At 52.3% G+C, this 15,817-nt stretch overlaps 1 protein-coding gene across 2 annotated transcripts; it reads right to left on the reverse strand.

Moving 5' to 3' along the window:
- Positions 1–324: 324 nt before the first annotated feature.
- On the reverse strand, positions 325–15,336 carry Brat1 (BRCA1 associated ATM activator 1). 2 transcript variants are annotated; one of them, XM_051161122.1, is made up of 14 exons: positions 15,288–15,336; positions 14,574–14,717; positions 8,106–8,260; positions 6,665–6,812; positions 5,675–6,047; positions 5,382–5,501; positions 4,163–4,254; positions 3,858–3,976; positions 3,596–3,782; positions 3,351–3,424; positions 2,351–2,453; positions 2,134–2,232; positions 1,823–1,998; positions 325–1,023 (listed from the first exon to the last, which is right to left on the reverse strand). In XM_051161122.1, exons 2-14 carry the CDS (start codon positions 14,698–14,700, stop codon positions 334–336), a joined length of 2,463 nt encoding a protein of 820 aa, XP_051017079.1. In that variant the 5' UTR covers positions 14,701–14,717; positions 15,288–15,336; the 3' UTR covers positions 325–333. The 2 variants fall into 2 exon arrangements, with proteins under 2 accessions (XP_051017079.1, XP_051017080.1); XM_051161123.1 differs by lacking the exons at positions 6,665–6,812; positions 14,574–14,717; positions 15,288–15,336 and having other exon boundaries at positions 8,106–8,224.
- Between the last annotated feature and the right edge of the window lie 481 nt (positions 15,337–15,817).

Raw genomic sequence — 15,817 nt, forward strand, 5'->3', positions numbered from 1 at the left:
CTCACTCTGTAGACCAGGCTGGCCTTGAACTCACAGAGATCCACCTGCCTCTCTCTCCCTCCCCAGTGCTGGGATTACAGGTGGGCACCACGGCCACCACCACCCGGCTCCTAAGTTTTTGTTTGATTTGATTTAAAACAAAACAAAACAAAACAAAAAACAGGGCTGCTATCTAGTAGACTGGCCAGGAACGCTCCACTCTCCTCCCTTGGTGTGTTGCCATACTCGGCTTACAATGTGGGAACTCGGAGCCACTCCCTGGAGGATCAATCTGGAGCAGCTGGCTTGGGCTGGGGTCTCCTGCTGCATGGGACGGATGGCAGGAAGACGGCCTCAGTAGCAGTCAATCTCTTCTAATACACCCACCGTGGCCAGCATGTCCTGCAGCAGGGACTGGGGGCTCTTCTCCACATGGTCGCTGCTCTTGGCCAGCTTGCCCTGCAGGCCTTCCAGGTCCAAGGACCGCAAGATCGCTAGCATGGCCTCAGGCTCCAGGTCCCCTAGGGGCTGGCCCTGCTCCCCTTCCTGCCATCTCTGCAGGGCAGCCTCCACTGAGACTGAGCTGGGGTTGTCCCCGGCCTCCTGGTGGCTACTGCAGGGAGCCATCTTGTCCCTCAAAAAGAGGAGCAGCTCACAGGCCTTTTGAGCCACCGGTCGGTCACAGTCAAGCAAAGCACAAAAGGCAAACTCAAAAAGTGGTAGACGGCAGAGAGTCTGCAAGAATTCCAGGTGTGGGACAGGAGAGGTGGCCCCGGGCAGGCCTACTGCATAGGGACAGTGGAGGCTGGGCTGCCCCATCGCCTGGGTGAGAAACACCCACGCCAGCTCCAAGCCCTGCACTCGCACCTCCCAGTCCAGATCCCGGCTCACTGCCTGGAGCACAGTGGCCACAAACCACTCTGTGTCTCGAACCACGTCGGCGTGGCCATCCCTCAGCCACTCAGTAAAGACCCGTAAGACAGCCCTCCGAGGGAAGCCCTCTGAGTCCGTGGACAGGATATGCATGAGCTCCATAAGTAGGCCCTGCAGGTTGGAGAGTTCCAGAGAAGTCAGCCATGTTACTGTCAACTTGACAGGACTCCAGAGTCATCTATGAGACAGACCTCTGGGAGAGACTCTGATGGGGTGTCTAGCTAAGGCTAAAGGAGGGAAGGGCCTAGGGTCCCAGACTGTGAGCTGAGGGGGGGTGGGCTGGGGGATGGGGGGAGTGGGGTGGGGCGGTGGAACCCTCCACCTCTCTGCTTCCTGACGACAGATGCAAACTAACCAGTTGCCTCAAGCTCTTACCACGATGGAACACACCCTCAACTATGAGCCCCAACACACACCCCCTCCTTTACCCTTCTTTCTTCAAGGATTCTTTGTTTTTTGAGACAGGGTTTCTCTGTGTAGCCTTGGCTGTACTGGACTCACTTGTAGACCAGGCTGGCCTCGAACTAACAGAGATCCGCCTGCCTCTGCCTCCTGTGTGTTAGGATTAAAGGCGTGCGCCACCACGCCTGGCCTATCTTCAGGTGTTTTGATACAGCCCAAGAAATGCAACTAATACAGTGGTGAGGCAGGAAGGCTAGGACCCAGGAGACGTAGGCCCATGGCCACCTGGGCTTGGGTCATGTGCTGCTCCGGCCTCTTCCCCAACACGTTCTGTACACACGGTCCTTCAGGGCTCACAGTGTCTAATATGGGGTGTCAGGAAGAGCACAGGCACCGTGCCCTGCTGTCCCCAACTCCTTAGTGGGCCCCTCTGGCCAGCACCATTCTCAGGAGCAGTTGTTACAGATCTGAACAGTTGCTTACTGGGCGGACAACAAAGGGCTCCTACCTGTTGGCCCTGCGGGTTCTCGGGGCTGGCGGAGGTGGCCTGCAGACCCCGGCTGGAGAGCTGCCCAGCAGCACTCACCGCGCTTGCTCGGACGTAACTCTCAGGGTCTTGGAGAAGCTGGCAGGCAAGTGCGGGCACTTCTGAGGAATGCAGTACCTCTCTGAAGTCAGCCTGCCCTGGGGTGGGGGTGGGGGGGAGAGCGGTCAAATGTCACAGGGCTGTGATCAAAGGCCACTTAGATAGTCTGAGAGCCCCAGAACCAGCAGGACACATAGACATAACATACACAGCCCTGTTCCCAAGGCACTCACCTCCCCAGTGTCGGATCAGGTGTGTCAGGAACTCCAAGGCCGAGTCCCTCACCTCCCAACAGGGGCTGCACAGGCGCTTCTGTAGTATGGGGAACAGCTCTGTACCAGGAAGGGGGAGTCAGTGGCCTCTGGGGTCACACTCTGCCTCAGCACCACCTTGCCCAGTCCCCAACTGCCTCCAGTCCACCCCTCCAGTTCTGCAAGGAGCTAGTGTTACCTCCGAGGAACAGCAGGGCATCGGGGCTGAGATCAGAGCAGCCGGGGGTCTTGTGTGGGTTCTGGAGCCATCTGAGTGTGGCCTGGAAGGCCTTCTTTAGGACCTGCAATGGGATAGCTAGAGGGTAGGAGTGGCAGGGACCCATGTCCCTGGTCCCTGCACCTGTGCCACCCCTGCGGGGAGTCAGAAGCGCAGGTGAGTGCAGACTAGAATCGCAGCCTGTGGGGCTGTAGAGGTGCCCTCCTCGGGAGCTTTGTGATGGGATTTCACATGGCCAGGGCAACAAAAACCTCCCAAACCTCACCAGTTTTGCTTCTTTTGTCAAGGGTCTCCGCCCCCTCACAGTCTTCCTATGTAGCACTTTGGCTGTCCTGGAACTCACTTTGTAGACCAAGATGGCCACAAACTCATAGAGATCTGCCTGCCTCTGCCCCTCAAGTGCTGGAACTGGGTGTGTGCAACCACGCCCAGCTTGTCATGTCTCTTTGTAGCCCAGATTGGCCTCGAACTCAGTACCCTCTGGTCTCTATCACATATGGGGGGATTACAGGTGCGTACCACTACACCTGGCTGAAAAGGTCACTGCAGGCAGTGGCTCTGCAGGCCCTACTAAAAACTCTTTTTTTTTTTTTGGAATTTTTGAGACAGGGTTTCTCTGTGTAGCCTCGGCTGTCCTGAACTCACTTTGTAGACCTGGCTAGCCTCGAACTCACAGAGATCCACCTGCCTCTGCCTCCCAAGTGCTGGGATTACAGGCATGTGCCACCATGCCTGGCCTGAAAACATTCTTTTTTTCTTTTTAACTTTTTATTTTATGTGTATTGGTGTCAGATCCCCTGTGAGTTGTGAGCTGCCATGTGGTTGCTGGGAATTGAACCCGGTTCCTTTGGAAGAGCAAACAGTGCTCTTAACCCCTGAGCTATCTCTCCAGCCCTGTGAAAACATTCCTAAGTGAGAAGGTCCCCAGCTGTGCAAGGATCCCAGAACCCATCTGTGGTACCGTAGGGCTGGACTCCGGGCTCTCAAGGGTCTTGAGGAGGACAGCGAATACCTCCAGCACCAACTCCAGGGGGCCTGAAACAAACATGAATGGAGACAGCACCCCAACTCCTACCCATAGCTTCCCGCCTGGCAGGGAGCATGGATTCCAAACCTTGGAAGCCGGGGTAAGATGCCTGAGGATGGGGCTACATGAGGGCCCAACAAAAACCCCCAGAAGAAAAGAGAAGAGAAAACAGCACTTACTTGTCCCCTGAGACAGTGTCCCCAAGAAGTCAAGGGCTGCTCGCTGGACACGAACACAGCTGCCCAGAGTCCCACACAGCCGGCCTCCCACACTGGAGCTTGGGTCTACCGAGCCATCACAGAGCCGCAATATGGTCACTGTAGCTTGCAGCAGGGGCACCTGTGGCCAGGGTGAGGGGCACTGGGGCTGCAGAAAGGTAAAAGGTCAGTAGAGGCCTTGGGGTCGTGTGCCTCGATGGACACAGGCAAAGGTTGCACTTACCAGCACCTGTAGCTCCTCCAGGTGAGCCAGAGTCTGGCAAAGGAGCCCCACACAGGCCGACTTAGAAGACAAGAGTGCATCCACAGTCAGTGAGCTACCCGCAGTCTCGTCTAGCCAGCCTGAGACCAAAGACAACAGCAGCCCTGTAGTGACCACCATCCAAAGCAGGAGCCAGGTCTCAAGCTCAGGGGCCAGGGCTGGTCTGGGATGCAGGGGTGGGGGATCGGGGGTGGGGTGGGTAGGTGGGGACCTGGGTAGCTCAATCTTCTTTGCCTAAGGATGGGGGTTCCACCCTCCCTGCATACCTGGAGGTCCAGGGGCCTGAGTGGTGGCTTTCAGGATACAGGCCAGGGGCTGGAGGAGAACTCCAAAGGCCTGGGTCCTCAGTTCCTGGGGACTGGGGGGACACAGCGCATGGTGAGGACAATACTCTGGCTGCAATCTAAGTGTCCCCAGTGAGTCTATGGTGACTCAGCACAAGCAAAGGGGCAGGCTCCCCTGAAACAGGTCCTCTGCAAGCTACTAGTTAGGAACCAGGATAGGAGGAGACACCTAACCAAGGCCTGTAGGCTTGGCCCTAACGTCCTCAGGAGCAGTCGCTGGGCTTCAGGGGCCTCAGAAAGGCTGGTTACTCTCCTTGATCAGAGGGACTGGGATTTCCCAGGTTCCTAGGAACCTGTGTGCACATGTCCCAAGTGTGCACATGTTGTGTTCAATAACCTGAGATGCCCTTTTGTACACTCTGTGATGGACCACCATGATCAACTGAGCCTGCTCAGACCCTCAGTGTCCTTCTTCCTGGCATCCTACATGCGGCAGCCCACACCTCTGCACCCATGGAGTATGCAGTGGGGCTTCAGGAGCCTGACTCAGTCATACTGGCGGTCAGAGGACAGCTACAGATGGCCTAGAAGTCAGCTGTAGCTCTGGGGGAACCACAAAAACTTCTGTTTGAAATAGTTCTGTATCTTGCTCACGTGATGTGGCACATGCTGTTTAGGAGGCTGAGGTGGAGGTATACAGTTGAAGGTCAGCTTGATCTATAGTGAGTTCAAAGACAGCCTGGGAAATTCAGTGACAACTGTCTCAAAATAAGAAGAAAAAGAGGGTTGGGGATGTGGCTCAGTGGTAGAGCACCTGCCTAGAATCCCCCAGTGAGGGTTGGGGATGTGGCTCAGTGGTAGAGCACCTGCCTAGAATTCCCCAGTGAGGGGCTGGGGTGTGGCTCAGTGGCAGAGCACCTGCCTAGAATCCCCCAGTGAGGGGCTGGGGCGTGGCTCAGTGGGTAGAGCACCTGCCTAGAATCCCCCAGTGAGGGGCTGGAGGTATGACTCAGTGGTAGAGCATCTGACTAGCATGTGTTGAGGAAGGGAAAGCAAGAGAAAGGTAAAGAAAAGAGAAGGGAGGAAGAGAGGGACAGAAGGAAGCAGCCAGTGTTTTAATACCTGCCCATCCTACCTGGCTTCCCAGTTCCCAAAGTTCCCCCAACCAAAGTTTAACACTCTCAGCACCCCCCAATCATACCAGTGCTGAAGTTTCAGGGTCCCCAGGGCTAGAGGCCCAGCTTGTGTGGGGCTCAGGCGGCTCAGAGTCTGGCCCAACATCTCCCACAGGCCACAGGCTGCAAAATTCACAACAGGAGACCTGAAAGAGGAAAATAAATAAATAAACCATTCTCCATCAGTGCCTAACTGGATAGCTGCAAATGTGCCCAGCCCTGCAGATGCCCTGTCCCCTGAGGGGACAATGCCAGGGTCCTCCCTGCACAACATCAGCTGCTCTGAGATGTCACCCCCAGGCCCCTGCAGCCACCTGACCTGGCTACACTGAGGAGGAGGTCCATGAGCGAGTGCACAGCTGGAATGGGGTTCCTCTCAAACAGGCAGGCGACAGGGGGACTTAGCCGTCCCCAGAGGACCCCTGTCCAGGGGCTATGGCAGCGCCCAAAGGTGCTAGTCAGGACATTCAAGGCCTGTGTGACCTGCGGGGTGGCTTTGGAATGCAAGGACTCTTCAACATGGTTCACAATCTTCTGGGCGCAGACGGGCCAGGCAACAGCTTCTGGGATGGGGGACCTTGACTCTCCGCCTTGCATGGACAGAGCCAGGATGTGTACCAGGAGCTGGCTGGCTGCAGAGGCCACAAACAGGCTGGGGTCTCCCTGCAGGGAGAAGAGAGTGTCCACAGCACCTAGAGGGGACAGCAAAAGGTCAGCCTGAACGTGGACGCACGCAGAAAACGCCTGCTATCTATATCATACCCTTCCAGGCCTCCAGGAAAGCACCTAGACTCCCCTCTGCTCTGAAGGAAACGAAGTTGGAACGCAACATGAGCTTCAAGCATGTCAGCTTTAAAAGCAATGCTTCTTTTTTTTTTTTTTTTTGGTGGCGAGGCGGCTTTCCGAGACAGGGTTTTCACTGTGTAGCCATGGCTGTCCTAGAACTCACTCTCTAGACCAGGCTGACTTTGAACTCACAGAGCCCTGCCTGCCTCTGTCTCCCTGGTGCTGGAATTAAAGGCGTGCGCTGCCACCACCTGGCGCCAATGCAGTGTCTAACCAGTTCTGATTTGTCTCAGGACAAACTCCTAAGGGCCTGACAACGCACCTAACCACAAAACCCACCCCAGACTACAGAGGAATCAAAGGCAACAATGTCCTTACAGGTACTGTGTACTTAACCTGACAACCCCGACCACCAACCACCACTTCCCCAGCTGAGAAGACGGGATTTAGAGAGGTTCCCACAGCACAGGCAGAGGCAGGAAGCCCTGTAGGTGAACTGGGGCAGGGCGTGGGCTACACTCACCACCGTCAGCCAGGAAGCGCAGAGCACTGGGGTGTTGTGCCAGGGAGCAGAGGCCCTGGATCCAGCCGCTGCGCACACTGGGCACGCTCCAGGCTGCCCAGCTAAGGGCACCTGTCTCCCCAAAAAGCCCCAGCAACAACTCCCCCTGCTAAGAAGCAGAGAAAACATCAGGGATGCAGAGGGAGAAGGGATGTTTTTGTTTGTTTTTCAGGACCGGTGGAGCCAGGCGTGGTGGTGCACGGCTTTAATCCCAGCACTCAGAGGCAGAAGCAGGTGGGTGCCTGAATTCTAGGTCAGCCTGGGATACATGGTGAGGCCTTATCTCCAAAGTGAAAACAAGGGGCTGGAGAGATGGCAACTCTGGCAGAGGAACCCAACTCAGTCCCAGCACCTACACGGTGGCCCATCAACTGTATGAATCCCAGTTCCTACAGATCTGATGCCCCCTTCTGACCTCCACAGGTACTGCATGCATGTGGTCCACAGACACACACGTAGGCAAACCGCCCACAGTTAAAAAACAAAAGCAAACACCAGGTTTGGTGGTGCATGCCTTTAATGTCAGTACCAGGGAGGGAGAGGTGAATTCAAGGCCAGCCTGGTCTACAAAGTGAGTTTCAGGACAGCCAAGGCTACACAGAGAGACAATCTCAGAGAATATAAACAAAATGTCTTTTTTCTCCTTTCTTTATAAGATTTTTTTTTTAAAGACAGGGTTTCTCTGTGTAGCCTTGGCTGTCCCGGGACTCACTCTGTAGCCCAGGCTGGCCTTGAACTCACAGAGATCTGCCTGCCTCTGCCTCCCAAATGCACCTACCACCGCTGGGCTTATTTTTAAATTCTTTAATCATGTGTCTGTGTACATAAGTGTAAGTGTCTGTGGGAGCCAGAAGATGGCTTCAGGCACCCTGGAGCTGGGTGTCCTGCGTAGGGCAGGGAGTCACTTCACGCAGCCCACTCTGTTCTTCCCCCTCCATGGGATCCTGCGTGATCCAAGACTGGAATAGAGACAAAGCATCTGGGGCGTCCGAGGGTCCTCACTGCCCCTTCAGAAACATAGGCTCAGAACGGGGAAGGGTCGCACAGCAGGTGGGAGAGGGAAGCGGCCAGCAATGTGGGGTGACCCTGGGGTTAAGAATGCTGGTGCACTGGAATGGAGAGACAGCTCAGAGGTCCTGAGTTCAATTCCCAAAAACCGCATGGTGGCTCACAACCATCTACAGTGTTATCTGGTGCCCTCTTCTGGCCTGCAGGTGTATATGCAGGCAGAGCATTGTATACATAATAATAAATTAATTTTTAAAAAAGAAAGAAGAAGAAGAAAAAAAAAAGGAATCCCAGTGCACAGGCCAGACTCAGGAACAGGGCCAGCCATTGAGACCCAGGCACTGAAATGCTCTTTAATCCTCAGGGGACATGCCCGTGGGACACAAAAGCTCACCTGGAAGTACTGGAAGCAGTCCTCCTGGGCCGCAAAGATCCCAACAAGGCGCAGAGCAAAGGAGAAGACCCTGGGGCTCACGTCCTGTGGCTTCAGCACATGGGACAGTAACTCCATTAAGCAGGGGTGGTCCTGTAGCAGCCGGAGGCTGGACTCTGTGGAGAAAGGACATCCCAAGAGAGCAGTGACCAGGGAAAGCCTCTCCAGAAGTGGCTCCCAAAGCCCCTTCATTCGGGATTGAGTAGTCCGAAGAGGGAGGGGGGACGCACAACAAATAGCTCCTAACTTGAATTCATTAAGGAGCCTCTGCAAGAGTGACTCGATTGTCGATAAAAGAGACAGGCAAGAACAATAAAAGATAAGAACCAGTAAAGAGCTGGGGCTAGCCAGAGAAGTGGTGATGCAACATCTTCAATCCCTGCGCTCCTGAGGCAGAGGCAGGCAGATCGATCGATCGATGTGCATTCAAGGCCAGCCTGGTCTACAAAGTAAGTCAAGGACAGCCAAGGTTACACAGAGAAACCCTGCCTCGAAAAACCATAATATAAATAAATAAATAATTAAATTTTTAAAAAAAGAGCTAGGGCTATAACTCCACACAAAGCCCCTGCCTAGAATCCCCCAGTGAAGGGCTAGGGTGTGGCTCAGTGGTAGAGCCCCTGCTTAGAATCCCCCAGTGAGGGGCTGGGGTGTGGCTCAGTGGTAGAGCACCTGCCTAGAATCCCCCAGTGAGGGGCTGGGGTGTGGCTCAGTGGTAGAGCCCCTGCTTAGAATCCTCCAGTGAGGGGCTGGGGTGTGGCTCAGCAGTAGAGCCCCTGCCTAGGATTCCACAGTGAGGGGCTGGGGTGTGGCTCAGTGGTAGAGCACCTGCCTAGAATGCCCCAGTGAGAGCCTGGGTGTGGCTCAGTGGTAGAGCACCTGCCTAGACTCCTCCAGTGAGGGGCTGGGGCATGGCTCAGTGGTAGAGCCCCTGCCTAGAATCCCTCAGTGAGGGGCTGGGGTGTGGCTCAGTGGTACAGCACCTGCCTAGAATCCCCCAATGAGGGGCTGGGGTGTAGCTCAGTGGTAGAGCACCTGTCTAGAATCGCCCAGTGAGGTGCAGACAGCCTGGCTCAGCAATAAAATATTTGTCTAACTCTAATACCATTGAAGGAAAGGAGGGAAGAAAGGAGAGGGAGGCAGGAAGAGAAAAGACAGACAGAAAAGAAATGAAGTAAACAAGGAGCCATTAAAGACAACAGTGCAAAAAAAAAAAAAAAAAAATCTCAGGGCAAGATTTTTACATACCTGAGAAACAATTACACGGACAGATTGCCCAAGAACACAGCACATGTGAATGGTGAAAGTCAATCTAATGAACAAGTGTGAAAACTGTTCCTTCCACCATGTGGAATGTTTTTGTTTTTTTGAGGCAGGGTCTCCTATAACCTGTTATCCTTGAATTTATGTAGCTGAGGATAGCCTTGAACTCCCAAACCTGTCTCTACCTTCTAAATGCTGGGATTATAGGCATGTTGTACCACATCTGGCTTTCTTTCTTTCTTTCTTCTTCTTTTTTTTTTTTTTAAGATTTATTTTTAAAAAGATTTATTTTTGTTTATTTATTGATACGAGTGCTCTATCTGCAGAAAAGGGCATCACATCACATTATAGATGGTTGCGATTGCTGGGAATTGAACTCAGGACCTCTGGAAGAGCAGGTGGTGCTCTTAACCACTGAGCCATCTCTCCAGCCCCATGTCTGGCTTTTTTCTTTTCCCTTTTTTTCTTTTCGTTTGTTTTTGTCTGTCAGGGTTTCTCCATGTAGCCTTGACCGTTGAGAACTCGCTCTGTACTTCAGGGTGGCCTTGAATTCACAGAGATCCACCTGACTCTGCCTCCTAAGTGCTGGGATTAAAGGTATGTAGCACTACTGTTTGGCCTTGCCTTTTTTCATTTTAAATATTTATTTCTTTATTTTATATATATAGTGTTCTGCCGGCAGGCCAGATCTCATAGATGGTTTGAGCCACCATGTGGTTGCTGGGATTTGAACTCTGGACCTTTGAAAGAGCAGCCAGTGCTCTTAATCTCTGAGCCATCTCTCCAGCCTGCCTTTTTTTTCTTTTGGTGTGGGAAGCAGGGCCTGTTGTGCTAAGGCTTCATGCATGGTAGGCAAGTACTCTCCAACTCAGACACAGCCCAGCCCTTCTTTTTGGTTGCTGTTTTTGTTTTTTGAAACAAGGTCCAGGTTAGCCTTGAATTTGTCACGTGGCCGAGGCTGACCACAAAGTCCTGATCGTCCTGCCTTTGCCTCCCAAGTGCTCTGCCACATCTGGCTGCCACCCCAATTTTCTAATAGGCTCTTACTAAGTTGCCTTGAACTCACTGTGTGGCTGGGACCATACACTCACAATCCTCCTGCCTCAGCCCTGAGTAGCTGGGCTAACAGGCTTGTACCAACAGTCACAGCTCCATTACATCATGTAGGACATTTTAAAAATGGCTTGAGGGACTAGAGAGATGGCTCAGTGGTTAAAAGCACTGACTATTTTTCCAGAGGACCCGGGGTTCAACTGCTAGCACCCACATGGCAGCTCACAACTGTCTATAACTCCAAGATCTGACATCCTCACACAGATATAGATATAAGCTAAACACCAATACACATACAATTAAAATAAATAAATAAACATTTTTTTGGTTTTTCGAGACAGAGTTTCTCTGTGTTGCCTTGGCTGTCCTGGACTCACTTTGTAAACCAGGCTGGCCTCGAACTCACAGCGATCTGCCTGCCTCTGCCTCCCAAGTGCTGAGATTAAAGGCGTGCGCCACCACACCCAGTGTTAAAATGAATAAAAATTTAAAGCTAGCTTAAAAATGGCTTGAAACTGGGAGAGAGGTAGAAGAAGTACCTACCCAAACCACCTAGCTATGGGGGGTGGGCAAAAGTTACAAGGAGAGACTGCATGCCCGCCCCCCAAATCAACTAGAACCCACTGAATTGGCACACATTCATTTATTTTATTCTATATACATTTTCAAGATAGGGTATCCTTCTGTAACCCCAGCTGGCCCTCAACTCACTATGTAGCCCAGGCTGGCCTCAAGTTTGCAGCAGCCTTCCTGCCTCGGCCTCCCAAATGCTGGAATTACAGATGTGAGTCACCATGCCCAGCTGAACTGGTAAGACTTTAAAAGGAAGGACTCTGTGGCATGTAATCATATCTCAATACAGCTGTTTTAAAATACCTGCACGTCAGGCATAGTGGCACACACATTTAAACACGGCACTTGCGAGACAGAGGCAGGCAGATCTGTTCGAGTTCAAAGCCAGCCTGGTCTGCATAAGGAGGCCAGGCCAGCCAGGGCTACAGGGACAATAATAAACCAAATTGGTGAACCAGGCTGGGGGAGATGGTTCAGTGGGTAAGGGTGCCTGTTCAGCAAGCATGAGGACCTGAGTTCAAATCCCTAGCACTCACATAAGAGACCGGGCGTGGTTGCGCAGGCCTCTAATCCGAGAGTTGGGGAGAGGTGGGGAACAGCTGACCCCAAGAGCTTTCTGGACAGCCCTTTCTCCTCTAAGGTCAGGTTCAGGAATAACAAGGAGACTGATGGAAGAAGATGGCTAATATCCTGCTCTAATCTTTATGTGTAGATGCCTGGCAGACAGACAGACAGACAGACAGACACACACACACACACACACAATGCTGTAAAGCTACTTGCAAACACTTGACTGGCTGGGGAACGGCTTGAAGGGTAAAGCTTTCTCTGCAGGACTAGAATTCAGCTCCCTAGAAGCAACATGAATGCTGGGCAGGCAGCACCCCAGAGGCACAGATGAAGGGCCCATAGCTGTCCTGTTGGATAGCCAAGTTGGCAAGCTCTGAGTTCAACTGAAAGAGAGACCCCTGCTTCAATATGTAAGGTAGAAAATGATTGAAAAGACACCCAGTGAGGCAGGTGTGGTGGTGCACATCCATAATCCCAGCACTCGGGAGGCAGAGGCGGACGGATTTCTGTGAGTTCGAGGCCAGCCTGGTCTACAAAGCCAGGGCAGCCAGGGTTCTTGTTACAGAGAAACCCTGTTGGGGGTGGGGGGAGGGGGAGGGAAGAAGAAAAGACACCCAGTGTCAACCTCTGACTTCCACACTCCTGAGCAATTTTGTGTACATACAAACATACATGTATATCAGCCATATACAAAGAACTAGGCCAGGCATACTTACGCATGACTTTTTACTCATAGCACTCAAGAGGCAGAGGCAAGATCTCTTGAGTTTGAGGTTCTGAGGCCAGTCAGGTCTACAGAGAGAGAGAGAGAGCCTGAACAGCCAGGGCTAAACAGAGAAATACTGTGTTAGAACCAAACCAAACCAAACCAAACAAAAAAACCCTAAATTACAAACGTGCCATGCGGAAAAACTCGTGGGATTCAACTAACGCGTTGCTTTCACAGCTCCATTCACCCTGAGCATCCAACAAGAACAGGGTGTGAGAGTACACACCTATGATCTCGGGGCTCAGACGTACAGACAGGAGGACCAGAGGCTCAAGGTCAGCCTTGCCTCAAAGGGAAAGAAGAACAGAGAAAAACAAGGAAGAAATGAAGGTAAGTATTTATAGCTGGTCTTTGCTACCTTGTGGGTTTTCCTACCCTTTATCTCCCTCTCCCCCATTTTCACCCTCTAACACTAGATAGAAGAGAAACAAAGAGAGGAAAGAGGAGTTAGGAAAAAAACCCTGAATCTAATTTATTTCCTTTTGCTGCTGCTGCTTTCTCCTCTTCCTCCTCTTCCTCCTCCTCCCCCTCCTCCTCCTCCTCCTCTTCCTCCTCCTTCTTCTTCTGGAGTTTTTCGAGACAGGGTTTCTCTGTGTAGCCTTGGTCATCCTGGACTCACTTGGTAGACCAGGCTGGCCTTGAACTCACAGCGGATCCACCTGCCTCTGCCTCCCGAGTGCTGGGATTAAAGGCCTGCGCCACCAGCGCCTGGCCTCTTGTTTCTTCTTTGACCATGGCTACTAACAAATCACAATCAACCTCCCTAAGTGACCAACAATGCCACACCCCGCTCAGGGTCCTCACACTTATGTATCCTCTGAAAAATTCCCAGAATGCCAAGCGTCACACAACCGCAGAAACTATCTGCAGCTGGCAAAAACCACGCTTCTGCTAGAGCACGAGGCAAATCATAGCCGGCTGCTGCCGACAGTCCGAAGCAGCCCCGTGTCCCCACACCTGGGATTAAAATGAAAGTACATTCTTATAAGACTTTTGTTTTTCCTTTGGTTTTTTGTTTGTTTGTTTTTCTGAGACAGGGTATCTCTGTGTATCCTTGGCTGTCCCGGACTTGCTTTGTTGCCCAAGTTAGCCTCAAACTCACAGCAATCCGCCTGACTCTGACTCCCGGCAATATTTCTGTTATTTAATGAAACCAAAATTCTCACAAATGTGTGTCAGATATATTGGGCCAGAAGGCTGAAGATGATGCTCCAACGTTATAGAGAGCTATGGGTGACTGTTCACGTAGCAAACTGTCTCTGTCTTTTTTTTTTTTTTCAATTTGGAAGCTGCTAACCTGCACTTCCTGTTTTTACTCAAGTAATTAATTTTATTCCTTCTCAAGTCTCTGATGGGGTTGAAGACCAAATAGGTTAGTTTCACAATTAAGCTTAAGTTGTTTAAGGGTTAAGATGTTTTTAGGTCTAAATAGATGTTTTAAATTTATAGAGATGAAATACGATAGATATTGACTTACATTCAGAATTTTAGAATGTTTTCTTCAAGGCTGCCAAATACAAAGCCAAAACACTATGAATGTAACATTAATATAATTGCTGACTGTTGCGTGGTTCTTTTTGCTCTATGTAGCTTATTATATATATAAAGAAACCAAACTCCAGATTTCTCAAAAATGTCACTACAGGTATTAATGACAAAAACAGGGTCATGAAACCTGTTAGAAGACAATGAGAGGTTGCCAGGGAATTTATACTCAAGGAATACAGCACTATTTATAGTGATCATAAATAATCCTTTAATCCCAGTACTCAGGAGGCAGAGGCAAGCAGATCTCTGAGATCAAGGCCAGATGGAGTTCCAGGGCTTCACGGAGAAACCCTGCCTCCCGGAAACAACTAGAAACACAAACAAGGCCAAGTGATTAAATGAAGGTCTCCCACACGGTAAGGGATGCCACTCAGGCTGACCTTGAACTCAATACGCGATAGTGCTTGCTGGCTGCCCAGGAAGTTAAGATCCTCTTGTCCCAGCGCCTAGATGGCATGTCCCACCGTATCCACCCAAAGATCTAACTTCAAGACCAGCCAAGTACCACGACAACAGCAAAACAGCGTAGGCATGCGCCCTGCAAACAGCGGACGGAAGTCCTCCATGTTGACTCTCCCAGATCAGCCACACAAGCCTCAAGGAGGTGGAGACACCAGATGGGTGGGCAATTCTATAAAAGCCATGACCCTCACCTGCCTCTGTCACTGTTTTAAACCAGTCCAGCAGTTTCTCCAAGCAGGTGTCATCTGCCACCAGCTGTCTGGGATCTGCCAGGACAGCACAGAGAGCCGGGAGGAGCCTGGAGCACTCTGGGTCCATGATCAGGCCAGCAGTTCCTACGGAGGAAGCAAGAGGTCGGACCTTAGTGCCTGCTAGGGTGGAGGAAGGGCCCGGGAAACTTCATGTGGACCAGAACTCTGAGCCCACAAAGATGCTAACTAAGCTCAGTCCAGGGGAACCTGGGCGATCGAGGGTCGAATCCTGGTAGCTGTACTGTGAGTGCGGCCAGGTTACAGAACCACAAGGCCTTTGGTGTCAAAAGTCTATCAGTTTGGGTGTTTGGTGGAGTGGAGTGGAGGGTGCAGCTGCCTACTGACCTAGCTGCGGAGAACACAGAGTCAAGGGATCAGACGGGAGTGCAGGCCCACCTGTCCATCCAGGCACCGGCTCCCAAAGTCTGTTCCCAATGGCCAAGAGAAACTTACATGAGACAATCCTCAGCCCACCCAGGAGTGCAGAGGAAGGTGTGTGTCACAGGCCAGGTCGGTAAAGGCTTGCAAGCGACAAACCACCCCGCGGCCTGCACGGCTAAGTGTTTCCCCATCAGGACGGAAATGTGCATCTTGGAGGGCAATGATGCCGGCCCTGCAAGACTCTGTCTGAATACTGACATCCATAGCCCTTACCTCCCGAATCCGGGTAAGAGGTGCGCTCTCCGCGATTGCGAGTTAGCCTGGGGTTCTAATCCTGCTCAGCGTCTCTCCGCTACGGGAATTAGGCCCGGGTGGTGCAGAATGCACCACCAGGCCCTAAGTGCCGGGCCGGAGCTCAAACTCCGACTTCCCGGGATATAGACTACCGTCAGCGTGCGTCTCTCCCGCGGCGGTTCCGGTGTCTGAGGCAAGCCCCGCCCGCGCCTCCGCAAATTCCTCCTCAAGGCGGCCCAGCCCCAACTTCAGAGTTCCCTCTACGCAACCGCAAGCCCCGCCTATACATCACAAGCCCCGCCCCTCATCGGGACTTGGCTCCGCCCTGCCTTCGTCAAGCCCCATCAGAGTTCGCATCTGGCAGCCGAGGCCCCGCCCCCTGTGTCCCGATCCTCAACGCAAGTTCCTTTCCACTAGGGTTCTACGACTTCACCAGGGCCCCGCCCTAAGTCAGTACCACGTGACGGACACGGGGGAGAAAGAGTGGGGTCGACACGCTTGGAGAGCGG

This window comes from Acomys russatus, chromosome 19 (assembly GCF_903995435.1).
Source record: "Acomys russatus chromosome 19, mAcoRus1.1, whole genome shotgun sequence".
Lineage (NCBI taxonomy): Eukaryota > Metazoa > Chordata > Mammalia > Rodentia > Muridae > Acomys > Acomys russatus.